The sequence below is a fragment of the Magnolia sinica genome, chromosome 11 (assembly GCF_029962835.1).
Source record: "Magnolia sinica isolate HGM2019 chromosome 11, MsV1, whole genome shotgun sequence".
NCBI lineage: Eukaryota > Viridiplantae > Streptophyta > Magnoliopsida > Magnoliales > Magnoliaceae > Magnolia > Magnolia sinica.
The window spans coordinates 12,883,139-12,907,094 of NC_080583.1; the positions used below are offsets into that span (position 1 = coordinate 12,883,139).

The following is a 23,956-nucleotide window of genomic DNA, read 5'->3' on the forward strand; positions in this document are numbered from 1 at the left end:
TCAGTGATTTGTTCATGTTCATCAAAGCGATGGTCTTCTTCTACGGCCTCATCTTCAGTGCCCCCTTCGTTTATAGTCAAGTGTGCTGCGGGACGTTGAGGACAAGTGTTTGATAAGTAGCCTGGTTGGCCACAGCGGTAACAATTGTTCAACCTTGGCCGAGCATAAGGATTTGAAATCCTACTCGAACCCGCTGTTGTGGGTGCTACACGTTGAGGTTTGGATGAGCCGCTCCTCTTATCACGGTTTGCGATTGTAGGAAGTTAAGGTACTGGGTCTTTTCCTCGTGGCAGCACTGGATCCTGCGTGTGACCCGTCATAGGGGGTTGAGTTGAAGGATATGGACGAGCAGGAGCTCTTGCAAGTTGTGTTTCTGCCCTACCCGCTAATTGAACTGCTTCATCCACAGTCCCGACTAGGTACATCTGAACTCGGTCCTAAATTATCGGTCGCAACCCACCTATAAATCGTGCCACCTTCTGTGACTCAGATTCTGACAGATCGTTTCGTGTAGCCAGCCGTTGAAATTCTTCAGTGTAATCTATGAAAGTTCGATTTCCTTGTCTGTAATTTTGATATTGCTAAAATAATATCTGCTCATAATCACTGGGGATAAATCGAGATCGAAGAAGACGTCTCATCCGTGGCCATGATGAGATGGGCGTCTTGTTCTGGCGGGCTCGTGAGAGTTGTAATTGTTCCCACCATGCAGAAGCACCAGATTTTAATTTAAACGCTGCCAATTTTACCCTTTTATGATCTGGCACGTCAATGTAATCAAAATATCTCTCTACTTCGGCTAGCCAATCGAGAAAATCTTCTATACGTAATAAACCGTTAAAACTAGGAAGTTCAACCTTACCTCGATAGTCTCTTTCAGCACGATCTAGATGATCACCTCTATGGATTGGTCGTCGAGCAAAACCCTCATTAAGGTCCTCGTCACTAAAACTTGAATCACCTGGTGTAACTCTACGGTTTGCCACTGGTAGTGTTCTACGAAAATCGGGATTGCGTCCTACAGCAACCATGGGTGGTGGAGCCACCTTGGGTGGGGGAGCAACCATGGGTGGGTGGAGCGCCACCTAGGGCTCGAGGCGGGAGTAGTGCATCCGCAAGACGGTCGAGAGTTGCTTGCAGCCCTTGCATGGTCAACTGACTCTCCCGGTGGAAAGCTTCCATTCTTTCTGAAAGATAACGAATCCCTGGATCACTGTCCACAGAATTTTGATTTATACCTTCATTGTTTGCCATCGGCCTGAGGGGAAACTTGGCTCTGATACCAATTGACGCAGGGATGAACGTGATCAGGATAACTACTCCGAATCCAGGGAGCTTCTCAGGACTCCTCACAGAGACTTCTCGAATCCACGAGGAAAGAAAGCAGAAAATAGAAATAAATTCTAAGAAATTCGAAATTGATTAATTGATTCATAAAAACGAGTTCACAGCCCTTTAAATAGGGGTACCAAGCAATAAGAAAGAAATTAGAATCAAACTACAACTCAAACTCCTAGAATCCGCGACTTACTATAAATAGTAAACTTACTATTTATAGACGGCCATGATGTCTACTAGTGCGCAAGGTTTTCGGCCAAAAATAGTAAGTGTCCTATTTGGCTTCACCAAACCGTTCTCCTAATTATTCTAAGCTCTTTTCACGTTGGGCGCAACTCCTAAAGCCCGACGGATGAAGAGTTATAATCAAACTAAAACTTATTATTTATAGTAAAAACGAAATTAAAACAGGGAAACGACCGTCGATCCAAGGGTTTTTCGCAATTCAGGGCTGCGCAACCCGGCATAACGGGGTTGGTTGGCTTCAGTAGCTCGTTCTACCCCAAAATCATATATTTTACGTTAGATAACTCATTCCGGATTGCAAGATACGCCCGATTTAAAGTTCGATGGTCTGGATCACTTCTGTCGTCGACCGGGCCTCTTCTGATCCATCTTGGCCATGTAACTGTCCGCGACCCGCTCTACATCAAATTTTCTTGATTGAATTGCTTACACCATTCTCCCAGTTTGGGAATTGAAAACTTAAAATGGAAAATGGGCATCTGTTAAACCAATCTGGTAGGATTCTTTGGAGTCTACTATGATGAATGTGTTTTATCCTTGCCGTTCATATGTTTTGGCAGCTCATTTTAGGCTATGAGGCCAAAATTGAAGTATATCCAAAGTTTAAGTCGACCACACCAATGGAGATGGTGGGGATAACGACGTCCGTTGTTGAAAGCTTCGTAGGGGCCCACAGTGATGTTTATTTGTCATGCAACCTGTTCGTAAGGTCACACAGACATCGATGAAGGGAAAACACAAATATCGGTTTGATTCGAAACTTCTGTGGCCCCCAAGAAGTTTTCAATGGTAAGGTTCAATCCCCATTGTTTCCTATAGTGTGGTCCACTTGAGATTTGGATATGCTTCAATTTTGGCCTCATTGCCTAGAATGAGCTGGAAAAATGGATGGACGGCATAGATAAAACACATACATCAATGGTGGCCCCACAGAGTCTTGTCACCACGCAATTCCGGTCAGTATAAAATGGAGTAATATATGGATATTCAACATTTTTTTCTTTTTCTTTTTAAGAAGAAATTCCAGCCACTGTATAATTCAAAACATGTCGTTTAGTTTGCGTATTTTGTTATAAAAAGAAGTCTTAATCCTATATAATACGCATATCATTCAATGATTCAATAAAGCTTTTAATTGGCATGTGAGATTCTCAATCACAATCAGGACCGTTCATTAAATAGAACCATTTGGAGCAAGCCATAGTGCAAGAATCATGCTGATTGGATGATCCTAACCCTATGAATGAAGCCAATTTGTCCTAACCATTTGTTTTTTTACGAGAAAGATGGGATGGATAGAATCATCAAACCAAGGTGCTAGTTTGAAATCGTAAACAATACAAAGTGGGATCTATCAGATAGATGGTTCAAGATGATGGTTGAACCTATTTTGTTTCTCCGTTTCAATCTTGACTATCCATTTCCATGCTATTGATCGGATGCTTAGGATCTTCGGATTGACATGATTTTTCCACCGTGTATTGTCCCTAGTTGTATGGAAGAATGGACGGTCCAGATTCATGATTGGGCATCTCATGTGTCACTTAGAAGATTTGGGACGTTGCTAGCATCCCCATGAAAGTGAGTTGAGTCATGGTTTACTTTATGTATTGGACATAGTTGAAAAACATGAAATCTAAACCTTGATTCGAGTCAACTCAAAAACTATAGTAGTTTCTAAAAAACTCGCACTAGTAGTTCTGAGTTTTTTTTTTTTTCCCAGTTTATTAAATATTTAAAAATATAAATATATATCGAGTTTACTTTATGTATTGGACATAGTTTAAAAATACAAAAACTATAGTGAGTTTCTCAAAAACTCACACAAGTATTTCTCAAATTTTTAATTTTTTTTTTTTTCAGTTTATTAAATATTTTAAAAAATAAATAATATATCGAGTCAAGTTTTGCCAAGTTCTTTTGAGTTAAGTTGGGGTCTTCTCAAGTTTTGACCGAGTCATGACTAGATCGAGTTTTTCTCTAGTCTTGGTGAAATTGGGTCGAGTTGAGTCAACTCGGGTTAGTTAAGTCTTTTTTTTTTCTTTCTTCGAGTTTTTAAACTATGGTATTGGACTTTTACAGCTTGTGAAATGTACTGTAATTCGTAACTTGACGAGTAATTCTCTTGTGGCAGGTTCTCTTTTAACTTGAACTTTGGTATATGCATCTGCACTCACCTTAATTCATTTGTATCCGCCCATCTTCTATGTTTCGGGAAATGAGATAGCACAGAAGTGTACTAAATCATTTCTAAAAACTGGGAAATGGACATGGAAATTAATGAGGGTAGTTCACCACAGGATTGAAAGGACGATGGCAAATATTTCTATCTTAGATTTTTTGTTGTTGTCATTTATTTGGTTTTTAATCTTTCCAAAAAAAAAAAAAAATTTGTTTTTTAGAACCATTGTTTACATACAATGCATCTGCACTTCACCGCTTGATGAATGAGTCTATCGTCAGTCCTCATTAACTCTAATCTGGACAGCTTTAATCACAAGTAACTAGTGGATTTGATATCTGCATCCTCTTCGATTTATTTGGATACACCATCTTCGATTTTTGGGTTTGAATGGTACATATTCCATCTGTACCATTTCAATTCCAAAAATGCAAGAGGGGCGTATTCAAATCAATTAAGGTGGGTGGAAATAGCTTCTCCTTTTAGAAGGTTGAAGATGAATGGATGCCTTGTAAGAGTTGTCAAAATGGTAATATTAATTTCCATCAGTGTTATTTTTCAGACCATTTCTCCATTTTTTTTTTTTCTGACTTTCCAGAAACAGGCAACACATTAATTAGTTATTAACTTCCATCAGAGTGATTTAGTGGGGTTGCATTTTCCCAATTTCCCTGCCTTAAATCACGATTAATATAGAAGCGGGAAGGCTCCCATCTTATCTTAACCATGATTTGGTGCAGGTGCATCCTGTTACAATGGGACCCATGGACAGCCAAACAAACTGCCTGCCCTAATCTATTTGTTAGATTATTAGTTCATATCGAGCTGCTTAGTAGGACCATAGTTCTAAAACTCACCGGGTCTACTCGAAACTTGGCCAAGTCAACTCAACTCAGTGAGATTTCAAGCCGAGTCACTTGGAAACTCACTCCTGGGTCTGACTCGACCCCAACTTGGAATGACTCATTGAGTGGATTTGATATGACTCTTTATGAGTTAAGAGTTTGAACATCAATAAAATATAAATGGTGAGGCAACTGAACCCCCAACCTCTACAACAAGAGAGATGAACTCAACCAATGCACCATTGAGTGGTTTATTGCCAAAACTGATATTTTACATTACTTATCTTGACCAAGTTATACATCTAATCCCGTCCCTATTAAATACCGTGTCAAGTCGGGTTGAGTCAACCCGACCTGACTGAATACCGAATCGAGTCCAGTTTCAGGTTTTCGAACTATGAGTAGGACTGAACTACAGATATTAACAATCTGTTTCCTTTTCTTTTTTTTTTCACAGCGAAGATTTTGCCGGTTGTCAGGAAGCAACATTTGTTGCTTTGTACACTGCTTATCTGTAATGCTGCTGCTATGGAGGTAAAAGCTAAATAGTCCTTCAGTATATGTTAGCCAGTTTTCTCATAATATATATCTGAAAAATGATTCATGATTTTTTATGATATTCTGTCTTATTTGTGTCAGACACTCCCTATTTTCCTCGATAGTCTTGTTACAGCTTGGGGTGCTATATTGATTTCAGTGACATTGATACTTCTGTTTGGTGAGGTGAGGTATCTCATTTCCATGTATGTTTCTATTATAACATCTGAATGTTGAGCTTTTCTCATGGTAAAAGAGTCTCTGGATGTTGATGAATCACTCCAACCTGCTTTTATATTATTTAATTGGTTCCTTGGATCTTAACAAAACAGATTATACCGCAGTCCATCTGCTCACGTCACAGTTTAGCGATTGGGGCAGCAGTGGCTCCGATTGTTCGTGTACTTGTTTGGATTTGTTACCCTGTCGCATACCCAATAAGCAAGGTGATATTCTATTTACTTAGGGTGTGTTTGGTTGCACCAAATATCATGGAAACTTCAAATTCTCACACGCTGAAAAAAGAAAAAAAAAAGAAGAAAAATATAAGGTCTCGAGAAGAAAATGATCCTATTTGACCGTTGTACATTGCTAACAACAGGAAATGGAACAATCACGAATCCTGAGTAACTGGCCATGCGCCAAAGTAGGTAAAAGCAATGCTGAATCCCGTCAGTAAAATGGGTCCTATGGAAAGTCCATCGATTCCCAATCTCCAGTGAAAATCAAAAATATTTATCCATTTAAATGCTACCCCAATTGAATTGTACCTTAAAATTTCCTGATATTTGGTGCAAGCAAATGTACCATTAAGGATGTCTAGTGCCCCTTCAGTTTAGTCACGCAACATTTCAAAGTTGAATTGCTGACATTCTTTCCTGTAATTTTCAGTTGTTGGATGTCACGTTGGGGGATGGACATGTTGCTCTTTTTCGTAGAGCTGAGTTGAAAACACTTGTTGATTTTCACGGGAATGAGGTTTGTCTTCTCCACCTTTTTGTTAATCTTCAAAATCTTAAATAAAATCAGATTTTTTTTTAACTGAAAGATTTCATTTAGTGCATGTTGATTGGCTTTGTTAACATTTCCCCATTTATATAGTCCTTCTGGTCACAAGATCGAAATGCTTATGCCTCATTGTATCAGTTGAGAAGCCATCTCACCTGATTACATCTTCGATTAAATAATCTCCAGACTCTCTTTGGAATTATATCTGATAGTGCCATTCGAAGATTCTCCTGTTTCCTATTTCATACTGTCGAATGTAAGGGCCTGTTTGACTTTGGATTGGTTGGATCCAAAATAGTATATTATGAAAGGAGAGCGTCACATCAGTGGAAATCTGTGGAAAAAAAAAAAATCCTAAATAGCCTGCTTGTTTAACATTCACGACTTCAATGGAAATGATGAAGGTCAATGGTCAAAAAGTGAAAGCTCTCTCTCACAAAATGTGGAAATCTCAATTTCTTTTACTTTTTTTTTTTCCTTTTTGAGGAAATGGAAACCACTATTTTTTTAGGAAAACAATAGAGATGGAAATCGATTTCCATGGTTGCTTTTGTTTTCACGAATGGTGCAAAAAGGCACATATGAGGAAAATGATTCCTTTTTCCATGGTAGGAAAAAAGGTTTCCACCAATCCAAATGGACCTCAAGGGCATCTTTGGAGTGCATTGGAAATGGAAAGGTAAGGAAAAAAATCATTATTTCCATGAACACTATTTTCCCTTGGATTCCAACATTAGAGGTATTGTTCGAATGACAAATGAAAAATCTCATATGTGTCAGAGAATGGTCACAGTTTCCTCTGCTACTATAGAGAAGTACAATATTGCTATGTGGAATCCTTCGTTTTTCTGTTATCCAAACATCCCAAAGTGTCACATCAATGGAATAACTTCTCCATTTCCTTTCTTTTCCCTTGGATTCCATGTATCCAAACATGCCAAGGTATAAATGCTCTAATTTCGCTGGTAGACAGGCAGGAAAAGGTGGAGAATTGATGCGCAATGAGACAACAATCATAGCTGGAGCCCTTGAACTCACAGAGAAAACAGCTAGAGATGCCATGACTTCTATATCTGAAACTTTTGCAATTGATATTAATGCAAAGCTTGATAGGTAATGTACTCTTTATGAAAATATGAAGATAATCGAATTGCCTTGTTTGATTTCTTTTGCAATGAGGTGCATTGTATGTTTGTTGTTATGCAGGGATATGATGAAGTTGATTTTGGATGAAGGACACAGCAGGGTGCCAGTTTATCATGAAAAACCTACAAATATAATCGGGCTTATCTTGGTAATTGTTTGTTCCTATTATTTGAATTTCGTAATTGCAATTGATACTGTCCTTATTTTTCTATGTGCCGATTTGCCTTCTCAATTCATGTAATTCATTTATCTGTTCAAGCATTCCACATTGTTTTGTGAAGCATAGAGGTCTAGCCATGGGCCAAATCAACCACACTCATGGCCCCACAAGATCATGCTTGTGGACCCAACCTGACCACATGCAAGGGATAAGATGGGTTTACTTGCTTGTCATGCTTTATTGAACTGAATAAGGGAATAGACTGAAATAACCCATTTAAAGGACTAATTGCGATCATCCCTTTAGCTACAAAAGACCTTTGAGTGTGTGAAACTCTCATCATCATCATCTAAGCCTTATGCCAACTACTTGGGGTCGGCTACGTGAATCCTATTCCACCAATCCACTCTATCAAGGCTTGGAATGTCAAATTGCCAGGATCCACCAACCATAATCTGAGCTACATGACACCGGCTGCCAACATGATGCAACCCCCCTCCTCCATCCGATCTTGGGACTGGCAATGGGAGCACAAAACTCCCACAGGTGCTATGTAAGTCTATTACATAGGTTGATTAAAATAAATGTGTTGCATGTGAAACTATAATGGTTGCTATTTTATAAAGAATAGTATGAGAAAGAAAACTTGATGGTTAGCATGTGTTGCTAGCACTGTTTTAAATATCGACGATATCAGCCGATATATCCCACGATATATCTTGTATCCTACCAGCGTGATACGAAACGCACAAGTAGTGCGATATATCCCACATGTTCGATCTAGTGAGCATTTTTGAATTTCGATGCTCTTATTTTCTGTAATTCATGTTAAATTAGTGTCAAACTGTTACAAATTTATGATTTTTCATGCTCAGCATGAAAAATCATGGATTGGGAGCTTCGATTTCGAGATTTGAAGGAGATGGTCTAGTTGCGAAAAATTGAAAAAAAAATAATCAAAAGTTCCCAATTTCTCGTAAATCGTTTGCATTCTTTATGTTCAAACATCACATAAAAAATGTTTGTAACCTAATCTAGTGTTTCTTCTTTTGCTTTTGAATGTATTATTTGTGTTTCCACACGTCTTCTTATATTTATAAATTATATGAATAGACATTAATTATACTTGCATCAATTCAATTAGACAACGTGTAGATTAAGACCCCATACAAAGAAAACCTATTATTTGTACTTGTTTTTTGTGATGTTTTGATTTATAAGTGTGTATTGATGTCTTTTTTAACAATCACCGAAGTTTCATCGAAAAATCCAACCAATTTCCCAATGTTTCTAACAACAGCGATACATTACACGATACAACTGATATATCCCATGCGATAACCGATACGTATCCGTATCCCAAGAATACGATATGTAACGCGAGATCGATATTTCGAACACTGGTTGCTAGATCTCTTCTCCTTTATCTCCTTCCTATTTGCTACTTGTGGCAAGCCATTGAAGATGATCAATAAAACATGGAATTTTGAGAACTTAAATTCGTAAAGGTTTTGATGTATCCAACTGGTGGAATCGTTTCTCAAAAGCTTCCAACCTGAAGCAATCCGGTGTATCTGGTTGCATCAACTGCACTGCCCGTCTTATATTCATGAATCACATAAAACAACTAATTGACATTTGGCCCTTACATTTTAGGAGCGGGTACAAGATAATCGTACCATCCTTTCCTTGTCATGGTCAATGCTATGGGTGCAATTGGTTGTTGGTTGTTGGTAGTTGGTCTTCTATGTGTATGGTATCTTTACCTCCTCGGCATATTTACTAAATTGACATTTGGCCTGTATATTTTAGGAGCGGGTACAAGATAATCATACCATGCTTTCCATGTCATGGTCAATCCTATGGGTACAATTGGTAGTTGGTCTTCCATTTGTACAGTGTCTTTACCTCATCGGCATATATTACTGAATATACATACCTTGGGGCAAAAGAAAGTTTTGCTTTTAAAAAAGCAAGAGAGTTGTTAAATTACAAAATACCCTTCTTTTGGTAAAAACCCTTTCCATGCCTTCCTGTTACATCCACTCTAAAAAACTAATCTTGAGGATAAAATTGTCCCAAGCTATTCACTTTCTACAGGTAAAATCTAAGCCATTTACAGGTTTTTTTATGGGTGAGATCTAACCCGTAAGTTGGATTGCAGCCACATTCCAGTTTCCAAAATACATTTCAAGTTGCAAGTTGTCCATTTTCATTTCCTGATATTAGATGGTTAAGATCATCTATCGGTGTGATTGTTGGGCTATGTTCTGTTCACAGCAGGTCCAGTGCAGTCTGGATTGATATGCCACATGTGCAGTGGATGAGCTGTCACCATTTAAGAAATGGTAGCAAAGCCAGCAGTCTAGCCTTTCCAAAATTATTTCTTGTCTGATGCCAGTTTCATTCTTATGCCTCTTTCAATGCAGATTCGGCGGAAGATGTGAGGTTATATATTGATGGCGAAGGGCATCATCAAGAGAAAAACAAGAAGAACAAAAGATCACTCAAGAAGTGGAAGAATTCCCACTCCAGCATGCAGAATGGCAATTCAAGGAGTAGAAGGTGGGTGAGGGACATGTCATTGGATGTTCTACAGATAGATGACAATCCGCTTCCAAAGCTCGCACAAGAGGAAGAAGCTGTCGGAATAATCACGATGGAAGATGTCATCGAAGAACTGTTGCAGGTATTGAAATGATCACATAGAAGAATTACCATTTGAGGATGCGCATATGGGGCCTATCTCCTCTTGATCCAAAGTGTTCTTATGTTGGTGGATGGCATCCCTCATGCAATAAACAGTCCATTTTTGGATGATCTGATGGGAAACATATTAGACAACGGCCCATCCCATTGTGGTGCCTGTGTAACCAACCGCCTAGGTTGCTGGAAAGGTGGATCTGTTGATGCCATTGCTGGGTTTTATTTTGACTGAGAACCATATAATAACTCAAGAAATAATCTTTCTACATTTAGTTTCTTTCACTTGCTATAGCTAAAATGTCATTCTGTATCTTTGTTTGTGTAGGAGGAGATCTTTGATGAAACCGATTATCATGAAGATTTGTAACGAACACCTTCTCCTATGGCGGTATAAAATTGAAGAATTCCTTCTCTTTTTTCATCGAAAATTATACACAAACTACTCATTACAAATACATGATCTTGTTATTCACACTAGTTTAGTACATGCACCAGGACAAGTTTTGCAGTCACGCATGATTCTGTACAAGTGATGCCATGGTTCAAGACAAAAGGGTTGAAATATTCTACGGTGGGGCACTTTTTGGGTGTCCCCATTGATGGTATGGCCCATCATATGAACAGTTTGTATCCCACATGGACGGAGTCCTTTGCGTCATCAAACAGTATGTTTCTGATGAGTAGGATGCTATAATTCCTCTTATAACTCGAGTGAAAGATTCTTATCCTGAGCAGATAATGTAATTTGTTATTGCTGATTACTTTAAAGATTAGGAAACAAGAAGAACAAGAAGAAATTTATGGAATTTGTATATTGTTTGTTGTTGTCTAGAATTGGTTTTCATGTGAGGAAAAAAGAAGAAGAAGAAGATTGTGGAAGTTGTTTATTGGTTACTGGGTGAAGAAATTGGTTTGCATCTGGTGCTATCAGATTTAATTTTGAGAATGAATTAGCATTTTGGGATCCAAATCCAACCGGATTCAGGTATCCATAGGGTCCTGTTAGATTTACTTCTGAGCATGAATTAGGATTTCAATTGCTTTTGGATCCAAAATCTGGTTTTGGGTGCGGAGCCAACTTTGGATTTGAATCCAGTTTCTCTTCATCCATACAAAAGAGGTTGTTTCACTAAGGTTCAAGAAATATCATGAAATATCATGAAAATTTGCACCAAATTAGACTGATTAATCATCAAATTTCTTGATATTTGGTGACACCAAATGCAACCTAAATAAATGATTAGGCTAAAACAATATATGATTGGTACATGATGAGTACTCGAGTGGGCTAAGTGTTGCAATCTGATTTTTAATCGGACCTGAATTATGGCACCCAAATCTAACCTGAGATTATTATTGGGCCTCAGTACCACATGCCATATTGCATCAATACCGTGGATAATAAATAAATATTGATCGGTTGAAAAAGATATGAATAATGTTCTGGGAAGAATGTTTGGTCTTCTCCTCTACTGTGGACTGATTTTTTGTTTTTTTTTTTTTTTGAGACATACAGTGTGACACCCCAAAACCGGCACTCAAGTACAAAGACTCGTATCCTGAATTTGAACGTGTTAGCTAAATAAGGCACGAATGTTTTGATACCAACTCTGTAACTCCCTGATTTTGCCATTCGAGTATAATATTCTCGTAGCAGAAACCCGAGTGTCACACAATGAAATTCTACACATGGGTGTGTTTCCCACATTTACACATAGTTAGACTACATTCAATTGCCATCAATAATCATAGTAGCATTTATCAGCGGCATAAAAGTTAAGTAAAGATAATTATGTTAGAGAATTTCATGGCTAAAATCAACAACATATACTCCAAAAATGGTGTCCACCCAAATGAGAACTATACAAACTGCAATATAGACAAATGTATAGGATGCAAAATAATAAAAGGGAAGAACTAAAAATATATTGGTTGAGATCGCCTAGTTCAACCACACTAGCAAAGGCATACTTCTAACTCCTCCTCAGCCTACACTGGAACGGCTCAAGCTCTATGCCACGGTCTATATCTGCATCAATTAGTTATGGTTCGATAGCGTCAGGAGCTATCATAGTGAAGAAATACCTCTAAGATTATACACATAACACATTTGCAAAGTAAAGTTCAAGTAGAGCAAGTTTTCTAATCATATAACCATACATGTTATCAAATGTGGTTGCAGATGAAAAACCACAAACATTCATACAAATCACAAATGTCTATCGTGTTTAGATGCATGGTTGCATGAAATGCACTCAAACATGGGGATGTAAATCCAATTGGGTAAAAAAGATAGCCGTGTGGTGATCTGGAAATCATTGTGACGTACCATGACATCATGTCCCAAAAATCACTACGATGTACCATGATGACATGATCCGAAAATCACAAGTGTCATGCAACAGTATCACCCTGGGAAGTTATATAAAAATGATCGGGAAATTATAAAGTGACGTACAACAAGTAAAATCCTAACTAGGGATGCTCATCCAGGAGGCTTTGGGGGTAGTCGCAAGCGAAAGTAAATAAATGTACGTGCATCAACAATGACTGCTCACCAAGCAATGAATGTGCCTAGCTACCAGCAAAAATGCCCATTTGCACAATGCTCAACAGTAGCTAGCACACCCACAAAGTGGACGTTCGAACGATTGACTAGGAACCAGCGAAAGTACTCAAAGATACATGCTACCACGGTATCTAGCCAATTGATAATGCCCGTATGTCATGAGTGTATGGTTAATTCAACCTTTATTAGTCGAATTCGCAAACAACTTATTAAAACAAAACCTCTACAACTAGTGGCCAGCATTGATCAAAAAAGTAGATCTTACCATCACAATTTCATATGTAATTTCAACAAAAAGTGTTTCTCCCGAGAAAAGCCAACAAGGCACCAAGTCCATTCAAGGACACAACAAAAGGAATTCCATCCAACAAAGCTAGGTAGGACGCAATTATTCACAAGAGATGGTAAGTCTACACCAAATTCTGTTTAATCAAAACACAAGGTAGCCAATAGTTCGAAGTACAATCTCATATATGTGTTCAACCATACGAATCACATTTTCTACAATGGGGCAATCCGAACCTCCAGACTCAATCCACAATCTTACATGATTCCACAACTTCCACAATGGGATTTCAATTGCCACATTTCATGAATCTAAATATTTTAGCATTCAACACATGTAAATCATACTAAAACATGTTATGCATTCATATACAGGGTTCAAAAGTTAAGGATTCTAGCAATCATCATAAAATCAACACATGTGAGATAGATTACAAGAGTTATCACATGATTCATAGATTAATTAACATGATTATTAAATATAGAGATTATCGCAAGACCAAAAATGTCGTGAGAAAGCTTGAAGGGTAGATCTTCACCTTAGAAGAAGAATTCATCGGCTCATGTGCGGCCTAGGAATCGAAAATTTGGGGGAAAAGCTTCAAACCCTTAATTAATCGCAATCTATTGTTAATAACTTGGATTTGATCCCAATCAAAGGTTGAACAAGACTTTAGGGCTTACCTACCTCGGTTAGAACGATTTCCAACTTGATTCGGTGAAAGGGAGGGCCGAGATCGGCACACAACCGAATCCCACATGGAGCACCCTCAAATGCAGCTTCCTCAAGAGAATGGACCACACTTAGTCGACAATCAAGACCTCGAAACCTAACAAGCGCAAACCCTAACGTTAGAACTTCGGAGATACGAAGAAATACGAAAGATTCTAACCTAAATAGCTTCAAATGGCTAGGAAATTGGGGAATGACACGTATGCAAGGCTAGAGAACTTCTTACCTAGCAAGACGATGATTTCTGTAGCCTAGGGTTAACGGTTTCCAGTCAGGAAAGACTCCGGGTAGCTTGCATGGCCCGAATGCAAAAAAGAGCAACCCGAATCGACCGATCTCCTTCTCCCCCAACCCTCTCCCCCTCTCTCTCTCACTCAAATCCTTAGGTTTTAATGGGTTTGCATAAACGGGAGAGATGGGTATTTATACCCTCAACATTTCCCGCCAAATTGGTGGCTCGTCCGTCGGACCGACAACGGTTGTCGATTGGTCGAGAGGGACCGACGATTATGTTGATTGGACCAACAACGCTTACACATTTTTCCTGCTTCATGTTCTCATCTCGTCAGTTGAACAGACAAGGTGCCCGTTGGGTTGACAGAGTATAGCTTCTTCCTTCTTCTTTTTTCTTTTCTTTTTTTTTTTTTTTTGGGTCTGCGCAGGTTGGTTGAACCGACATTTGGATTGATCGAACCAATAGGGAGATTTGGGCTAGGTTTCTTCCAATTTTCTAACTTGGGTCCTTTTTCACTACTTGAGGTTCCCTAGATGCATCCGAGCTGAAGAAATTCATTTCAGATGGGGAGGGCTAACCGTTCGAAGTATGAACTGAGATTGACAATAACTTTTGATGTAAGATAAGTTATAGGATGCACAATCTGTGAATCTTGACCGGAATAGGCCATATGGGGCCATCCAACCAATGCATGGAGGACTGTGTTGCTTTGTTTCACAACAAAATAACTCCCTCTTTAAAATCACAATTTTACAAAAAGCTTATTATTTTTAGTAAGTTTTTTATTGGACGTATCTCTCTCATCTAAAGATTTTAGTACAATGATGTTTTCTTATAATTTATTTTTTATCATGCCAGGAATCATGAGGCAAAGTTAAAATAGGATTTACTATTTTTTTGCAAAATTTTTATTTTAGGTGAGTATTAGATTTTCCAAATTAAGGTTTCACATACAATCTCCAAGTCACAAGTTTTAACACTCAAGGACTTCCAATGCCCGAGTATTGGAGTGTCGGGGTGTTACATACAGTGTTTTTTTTTTTTTGTATCTAACTTCATATTTAAATCAAAATTCTCCCCATCCATTCAAAAATTATGCTTTTGATAATTTCTTAGATAATAAATATAGTTAAACGAACACTAAAAAAAGAGTTAAACAAAGGCTAAATTATTAACACAAAAGAAAAAAAAAATTTACCAGTAAAATGTTTCATCCTGACATGTTTGGGTATTTGTAAACTTTCACCAACCAATCAGGTTCATATTTATGGGCACCAGTAAAAATGATTAGAAAGTATATTGTGAGTATTCACACCCAGCAGAACTGGAAGTAGAAAATCACCTCATACACGTGTCCACATTGCATCCAAGTCATTCATTATGTGGATCCAACGTAAAGAGTCCTTGGCCCAAATAACAGGTTGGTCGACTCATTGCACTAGCCAGGCACGTTGTGTATAAAAGAAATGCACAGTTGATTACAAAGATCCGATTTGCATATCATGGAAGACAAATGATATAGTCGAGTGAGAATCATCACTCATCAGGATAAGACAGTATACCTGCCTTCGTTTTTCACTTTGTAATGGTGACAAATCAGATGGATAGGATTGGTTTGATTTCCACTAACAGCATGAACATAAAATGAGAAAAGAAAAATGAGGTAAGCACTCAGGGATATATATATATATATATATATATATATATATATAGAGAGAGAGAGAGAGAGAGAGAGAGAGAGAGAGAGACGTCATCATGTGTAAACCTTGTTAAGGCAGATGGCGGTCTGGATGCAGGCGCTCTTACGCGCGAGTTTGAAAGGGCCGTGTCTAGCACGCCTTTTCTCCCAGTTATCTAACTCTCCCAAGGATGCTAAGTAAACATTTCAGGTGAAGTTCTTTAGTTGGGATGCTAGGTAGGTCCCACTAAGATGTTAGTGATAAATCCACGCCGTCCATACATTTTTAAAAATAATTTTATATTATCAACTCAAAACTGAGGTAGATCAAAATCTCAAGTGGGCCACAAAGTGTTGATTGAATTCTTACAATTAAAAACTTCCTAGGGCTACCAAAGTTTTGGATCAAGCTGATATTTATTTTTTGCCATCATCTAGGTCTATATGACCTAATTTACAAGTTGCATGTCAAATAAACATCACGGTGGGCCCTAAAAAAATTTTAATGGTGAGAATCATTATCACCACTGCTTCCTATGGTGTGGTCCACTTGAGATTTGGATCTGCCTTAGTTTTGGGATAATGCCCTGAAATGATAAGCAAAAATAGACGGAGGATGTGGATAAAATCCATATTTCACGTGACCACACAAGGCTCCTGCCCATTCATAGCTGGAGACGGGTGGCGGTAGGACGCGGTCGGTGCCGATTTCGTGAGAAATTACCTACGCGGATTTGCTACTGACAGGTTGAGCAACGTGACTGCGTACTGAACTGATGTATGTGTTACATCCACACCGTCCATCCATTTGGAGAGATTATTTTAGGGCATAAAACAAAGAATAAAGCATATCCAAAGTTGTAGTGGACCCCACCACATAAAACAATGGGGAGAGTGACGCCCGCCATTGGAAACTTCCTAAGCTTCACCATTATGTTTATTTGAGATCCAAACTGTTCATAAGTTAACGCAGACATGAAAGAAGGGAAAACATAAATATCAGCTTGATCGAAAACTTTTGTGGCCCTTAGAAGTTTTTAAGGGTGGGCATCACTCTCCCCGCTGTTGAGGGTCAAATATTGCATATCAAACCCATTTATTGCATGGATTTACAAGCATGATACCGTTTAATAGCCTGATTTAATTGTATTTGTGATGCAGAGTGTATTTACAAGCATGGATAATCGGTTATAGGTGAATTGCTTCCAAGATAAGACAAGCCTTATCTGGATGCAGAGTGTATTTACAAGCATGAACTGAAAAAGGGTGCTTAAACCATGGATTTAACGCTCTGATGATACTCAAGGCAAGGGACGGACTCCAGGGGACGAAGATCGATGGAATTATGCATCAAGGATCCGAGGAAATCAGGTCATTCACATTAAAGAGGCCCGAAATTGGTGAAGAATGCAAGATCACATAGTTCCCGCCATCTGATTGGCTCAAAACTTTATACATGGCCTGAGGGCCATAAATTAGCCGTACATATCAAATTTCAGCCATCGGATCACTATGGAAGTGCCCCAACTGACAGATCAGCCCATAAACCATTGATTCTGGGCCCACCTGATATCTGCAACTGTCTCAACTTTGGTCTCGGCGGTTTAAATAAGATGAGAAAACAAATGGATGGTTTGGATTTTGATAGAACATCACAATGGGCCCCACATATACAACGTGTGTATATGAGGTACACACGTACCCGAGCCGCACCAAACAAGCTAAAGCGGGTCAGCAGCGCTGACCCGCATCTTCTTCCCAAAAACGGAACTTCCGTTTCACGCGGCGAGACGAACGGACGCGGTCCGTTTTTGCGGACGCTAGTGGGCCCCACACATTGTCCCAGTAGGAAATCCAAACCGTCCATCTTGTAGAGAGCCATGAGTTCTTCAAACCCATGCTAAACTTTTGGACCCATGCAAGCACACGTGCACGATACAGAGGCCATAAGTGGACTGCCCTGCAACGTTCAAATTGATGTTTGGGTGATTTCTTCTCTGATTCCGCATCAATGGACGTTCAAAACTACCCATTCTTAACCGAAATTTCGTCCTGAATCCAATGGACGGGGTGGATTTCTCTGAAAATACCTCTGTGGGGCCCACCGAACACGTCAGCGCCGCTGCATACACCTTACGCGCGTTCGGGGAATCCGAGATTTGCGGGAGGTAGTGTGTCACGATCATTAACACTTTGAGTGATCCAGACCGTCCAATGTGTCCACAGGGAGTCCAATACCCTAGCCAAGATGTCAGAATTGTCAGGTAGGTCGATATCACGCCGCAAAGACACTCCAAACGCAAGTCGTTTTGCGTTTTCACTGCGCAGACGAACTCAGTTGCTGCGAAAGCCCTTCTATTCCGACTCCAACACAGTCTCTGATGCGAAAAACTTCCGCATGGAGGTCGGAAATTGGGTGCCGACGAGGGTGCTATAAAAAAAGAGAGAGAGAAAGTGTACAAGGGAAGGAGAAACGGGGAGAGGAAGGGCAGCCGTGGAGGCACCTTGGCTGCTGCTGAGCGCTGGAGCAGGAGGGCTTGGTTTTGGCTGCTGTCAAGGGGTGGTTTGGGTTGGACGTCTGGGTTGGCTTTGAAGGAACGGAAGAAAAAAAGAAGAAAAGAAGAAAAAGCTGAGGAATGGAAAGCGAGAACGTGAAGCCTTCACGGGAGAGAGAGTTTGTTTGTTCTCTTTAGTTTTTTTTTGTTTTCTTCTTCTTCTTTTCTTTTCTTTTTGAGATTTAGCCTAATCATAATTATGTTAGGCTAAACCTCTTAGCTAGGGCTAAGAGGTGAAGCCTGTAGCGAGATGGGAGACACTATTTCCTGCTTTTCATTTAAATTTTTGAACTGAACTTGGTTTTGAGTTGATTATTAAAAGAATATTTTCTCAGTCTTTAATGGTCTGTTGTGACTGAAATTACAATGGGTTTGCAATGGCTTTGAATATCTCTTTTTCTCTTTTGATGTTTATGACGTCAGGAAGCCCTGTTGTTCACCATCGTCTCCTGGGCATGGTTGGATGATCGTACCCTTTCTAACTTTCATGTACTTTTGATTGGTTGGTAATTAGTTTAATCCTGTTATTTGCTTTGTCTCCTGGGCATGGTTAGATGATGGAATCCATTCTAATTCATATACCTTTCATCTCTTGAAAACTAGATCAAGTAAGTTCAGTTTGATTTCCATGATTCCTGAAGTAGGCATAATTTCTCCCTGATCTCTACAAGTGGATCCTCTGAATCCCTAGTTTCTTCCTCTGAATTCCTTAAAGTTTTAGATAATTATTTCACAATTATTTCTTAAATTCTATTTGGTTTAGATTACATCTTAGTCTAGTCCTAGTTCTACTTGGTTTCAGATAACGTACAGGTATCAGTCCCTGTGGATTTGACCTCGGTCTTACCGAGTTTATTACTACATCACAACCCTATACTTGGGGAGTGAACACCCGCTGTGTTCTGTGGTGGGTCCACTAAAGCTTTGTTTGTTGGGAATAAATGATTGGATACACCGAAAATATCAAAAATAAATCAGAAGTAAAATATTTCACTAGGCTGAATCACGTATAAAATACGTTGTCCTTAAAGCGTGATTCGCCTCCTTATCAACTGCTGATGGGTTACAGGCGAATTGCTTCCAGGATAAGACAAGCCTTATCTGGATCCAGCGTGCAACAATCACGATAGGTCCATTATGGAACAATTTTAATGCAGCTGATTTCTTTTGGCAGACTCAAACGGTGGAGATTTTCTAAGTATTTTAGAATGGAGCTATGGATTGTATCTAATTTGATGGGAGAGCTAGTGTGTTGAGATGATGAAATCGGACTGGAATGGTCTAGTTTATATAGGCATTAGGTAGTGGACCGTTGCTAGACTGCTATCAATGGTTCAGAACGTTTGGATTATGTTTCTGACCATTGATCATTAACTCTAGCCGTTTCTGGTCGTCGGATCAAAGGATTTGACCGTTGGATCATCATGGTCGGTTCGTTTTCAGACTGTTTGGCTTTCAAGGCAGAGAGCCGTTTTCAGAAACTGTTGAACGTTTCGGATTTATGATCTGACCGTTCTCAGTCTTCTATAAAACTCAGACCATTTCAAACCCACTACACACAGGCACAGACTAGACCCATCGCACCGTCTCGCGAGGGAGCGACCGCTCTGCGACACGATGCGCATGTGCGAAGTGCAAAGTGCACCACTACAGCCACACTGCCTCACTGCCCACGCCCTCGCCTATGCTCGTGCTCGTGCCCGAGCCCGAGCGCGAGCACGTGCGTGCGTGTGTTCCAGTGCGTAGCACTAGAACACGCAACCCAAGCATCACCTCCTCCAAAAACTCCAAGTAAGAATACTCTTCACAAGTCCACATAGAAACCACAAAAGTTTTCTTCTAATGTTCGATGTGAGACAAAGCACACACATCGCACTTTTTAATTCAAAAATTCAAAAAGCGTTTTGGCGGGAAAATCTCGAAATTTTGAAAATTTTTGAATTTTCATTTTTATTATTTTAAAAACCATTGATATTCAACATTGTATCTAACTCATTCTTTGGGTCATGACCTAAAATGATCTCTCCAAATGGATGGACGGTGTGGATACAAAATATGCACCATGATGGCGAATATAACCTGGTGACGTTACTTCAGTAGCAAGTGCTACTCAACCTATCCATAGCTAATCCGCTTCTTAAGTCACCGCGTAGATTTCCTGCTAAAGTTCCTGTGATGAAAACCTAGGTGGGGCCCACTGTCATGTTTGTGAGAAATCTAATCTATCCATCCATTTTGTGAGATCATTTCACGACATAGGGCCAGAAATGAACAGAATCAGTACTCAAGTGGGCAAAAAACGTAAGGATGGAACATACACAGTTGAAATATTTGCGACCCCACATGAGCTTTGAATCAGGGTAATATTTGTGTTTTCAGTTCATCTCAGTAGAAATGACGTTACCAATGGTATGGATGGCATTTAGGGCCCGTTTGGCCGGTCGGATTGGAAGGGATTGGATGGTATTGGAAGGGATTGGAAGTCAAATCCTGGGATTGGCCTGGCGTGCCAAACAGAGCCGGTAATCTGATCCCAATCCCAGGTATCTCAAGACAATCCGCTGACATCACCATCATTACATTTAAATCCCATCAAATCCACCCTAATCCTTCAAATTTGCCTGGGACGTGTTTGGTTGGAGGGATTAGAAGGGATGAGAAAGTTTAAAACCGGGATTGGCCGGGCGCGCCAAACAGACTGGATATAGCAATCCAGGGATATATCAATCCCATGGATCTCCAGACAATCCACCGACAACACCATTATTACCTAGAAATCCATGCCATCCACCTTAATACCATTCAAACCCTTCCAATCCACCCGGCCAAACGGGCCCTTAAACATTTCATCTATGGTCCCTGGGGTCGACAGTGATGATGACTAAAAGTAATCTGAACTACATGCCTCTTGTTCTTCCCCACCTTTTACCCTTTTAACAGCCTTTGATGGGATGATAGATTTCTGCAAGTGTAGGAAAAATGACTAAGGCCTACGGATTTAATAAGGATGGCCCATCAAAGGTCTCTACACTTAAAAAATCCACGTCTTTTTGAAATACCCCGCACATGTAGGAAAAGGGAAACCACACCATCCCTTGTGCAGTTGAATCGATCATAATTACTATGGGGCCCACCAATATGATCAAACGAAATAGTCTAATGGTTAAAATAGGTTTAATCAATCTAAGCCATTGATCATGTAAGGCCCACCTAGTAAAAGTCTGACGTTCTCCCACTTAAGCCTATTCAACAGAAAGAATCCAGATGTCTTTGTCATCCCCAATTAAATACAAATGACATTCATTTCCACATATTTCTACATCAAAAGAGGTTAAAAATATATATATAAATTTTTGGAATGTTACATTTAGGTACCTTTTTCATAAAAATTTTCATGTAGAGAGGGTCGCGGACAGTTTCATGGCTAAGATGGATTAGAAAAGACTCAGTCGACGACAGGAGTGATTCAGACCGTCGGATCTTAAATCAGGTGTATCTCGTAATCCGGAATGAGTTATTGACATAAAATATATGATTTTAGGGTAGAATGAGCTACTTTAGCCACTTGACTTACTACGCTGGGTTGCGCAGGCCGGATTTGCAAAATACCACCAGATTGACGGTCGTTTTCTTATTTGAATTCCGTTTTTACTATAAATAGTATTTTTAGTTTGATTATAACTCTTCATCCGTTGGGCTTTTGGAGTTGTGTCCAATGTGAAAAGAACTTAGAATAATTAGGAGAACAACTTGGTGAAGCCAAATAGGACACTTACTATTTTTGACCGAAAACCTTGCACACTAGTAGACATCATGACCGTCTATAAATAGTAAGTTTACTATTTATAGTGAGTTGTGAATTCTAGGAGTTTTAGTTATAGTCTGATTCTGATTTTTCTCCCATTGCTTGGTATTCCTATTTAAAGGGTTGTAAATTCGTTTATTTCATTCATCAATCAATTTCGAATTTTATAGAAATTATTTTCTATTTTCTTGTTCTTTTCTTCGTGGATTCGAGGAGTCTCTGTGAGGAGTCCAGAGAAGTTCTGTGGATTTGGAACAATTATCCTCTTGAGGAAGATAGTGCTCGAACTCACATCATCCCCTGCATCATGTTTTCAATAAGTTACCCTATTAATTTAAGTAATTATCATCCAGGTATCTTCCATTAATTTTCTTAATGGAGGATTAAATTTCTTAACAGAGTGGTTTTTATATAATCATCACGGTGGCCCTGTAAAAATCAAGGGTGAAATTTTTTATCTAAATTATTTCCTTTGGTGTTGCCCACCTATGATATCACAGGGCAGCCTGATTTTTTTCAAAAAATCTTGGGCCTAGCATGGGATTACACATTGGTTGAAGTGAATTTCACATATACATTATGGTGGGGCCCTTAAAAAATTAATGGTCGGTGACCATCTCTCAATTGTTCCTAATTTTCAGCTCATATGTTCTTTTGAATATAAGGTCTCAAGTCCAACCAGATGGACCACAAATTATAGTACATCCAAAAGATCCCTTCCAACCATTCATATTCCAGCAACATCCAACACCTCCAAAAGATTTGAATCACCATGATGATTTCTTCCTGCAAAAATCCGGCATATTTATTCATTTACTGGACATCACTTGTATTTTGTTATTTATCATTGGCAAAATTATTTTCTATGGTTTGGCCCCATTATATGAATAAATGGAGTTGATCCTGGGGCCTGTTGTTAAAACAGATGTCTTAAATCTGGTCCAAGGTGCTTGATTAGTCGAGGGACTGCCTCGACTAGTCGAAAGTCCCTTCGACTGGTTGAAGCTCTACTTCGACTAGTTGAGGGTTACGCAGATGGTGCGCGATTTGTGCACGGACTGCGTAAATTTGAGGCGGTTTCTAGGGAGGTGCGTAAGTGAGGTTTCCCCATCTATAAATAGGAGTCTCTAGGGCCATTCTAAGATATTTTAAGGCTTCTTAAAGGTATTTCTAGGGTTTCTAAAAGGGTTCTAGGGTTATCAAAGGATGTAGCAAGGGTGAGATTCAAGCTTGTTTGAATTAGGCAAGTCTTTTTCTCTTTGTAATTTGTATTTTCATAGTGAAGATCTGTCATTTAGTGCTATGATTTTTTTTCTCGAAAGGGTTTTTCACATTAAATCTTTATATTCTCTTGTGATTGTTTGGTGCTCTTGGATTGCTATCCTAGATCCATATCTGTGTGATTCCACATACCAAATCCCAACAGGGCCAACCTACTGGAAGGGTGGGATGTTGCATTCGATTAATAGGTTGGAATTATCCACTGAGTGGACCATAACTGGTGGTCTTGGTTGGACTTAACACATTCTCTTAAATTTTTTTATGGGGCTCACTTGGTTGCCTATGTGAGATCCACTTTGACAATTAGATGTGTAATCAGAAGTTAGTCCTAGGGACAAAAAATAGGATGACATATGATTTAGGTAGGCCACACTAAAGGAAACAATTGGAAGAGATGTACACCCTTGATTTTTAAAGGGCCTACTATAATGATTATATGAAATCCACTCCAACCATTAGATTCCAAACCAAAATTCAAGCCGAGGGCCTAAAAATTCAACCTATTCAGGTAGGGTATATACGCCAAGGGAAATACTGTAGAGGGTGAGTGTTTCCCTATACACTGTTTCTAATCTTGTGGTCCATCTGAGTCATGCATGGGATTGATTCTTTGGCCTTGAGCCTTACATGGGGTGACACATGTGGTG

At 39.3% G+C, this 23,956-nt stretch overlaps 1 protein-coding gene across 1 annotated transcript; it reads left to right on the forward strand.

Moving 5' to 3' along the window:
- The first annotated feature begins 3,848 nt into the window (after positions 1-3,848).
- On the forward strand, positions 3,849-10,535 carry LOC131218018 (DUF21 domain-containing protein At2g14520-like). Its single transcript, XM_058212702.1, has 9 exons — positions 3,849-3,870; positions 5,069-5,145; positions 5,251-5,334; positions 6,040-6,126; positions 7,130-7,269; positions 7,363-7,450; positions 9,563-9,584; positions 9,892-10,151; positions 10,494-10,535. The coding sequence occupies exons 1-9, from the start codon at positions 3,849-3,851 to the stop codon at positions 10,533-10,535; spliced, it is 822 nt and encodes a 273-aa protein (XP_058068685.1).
- Positions 10,536-23,956: the final 13,421 nt, after the last annotated feature.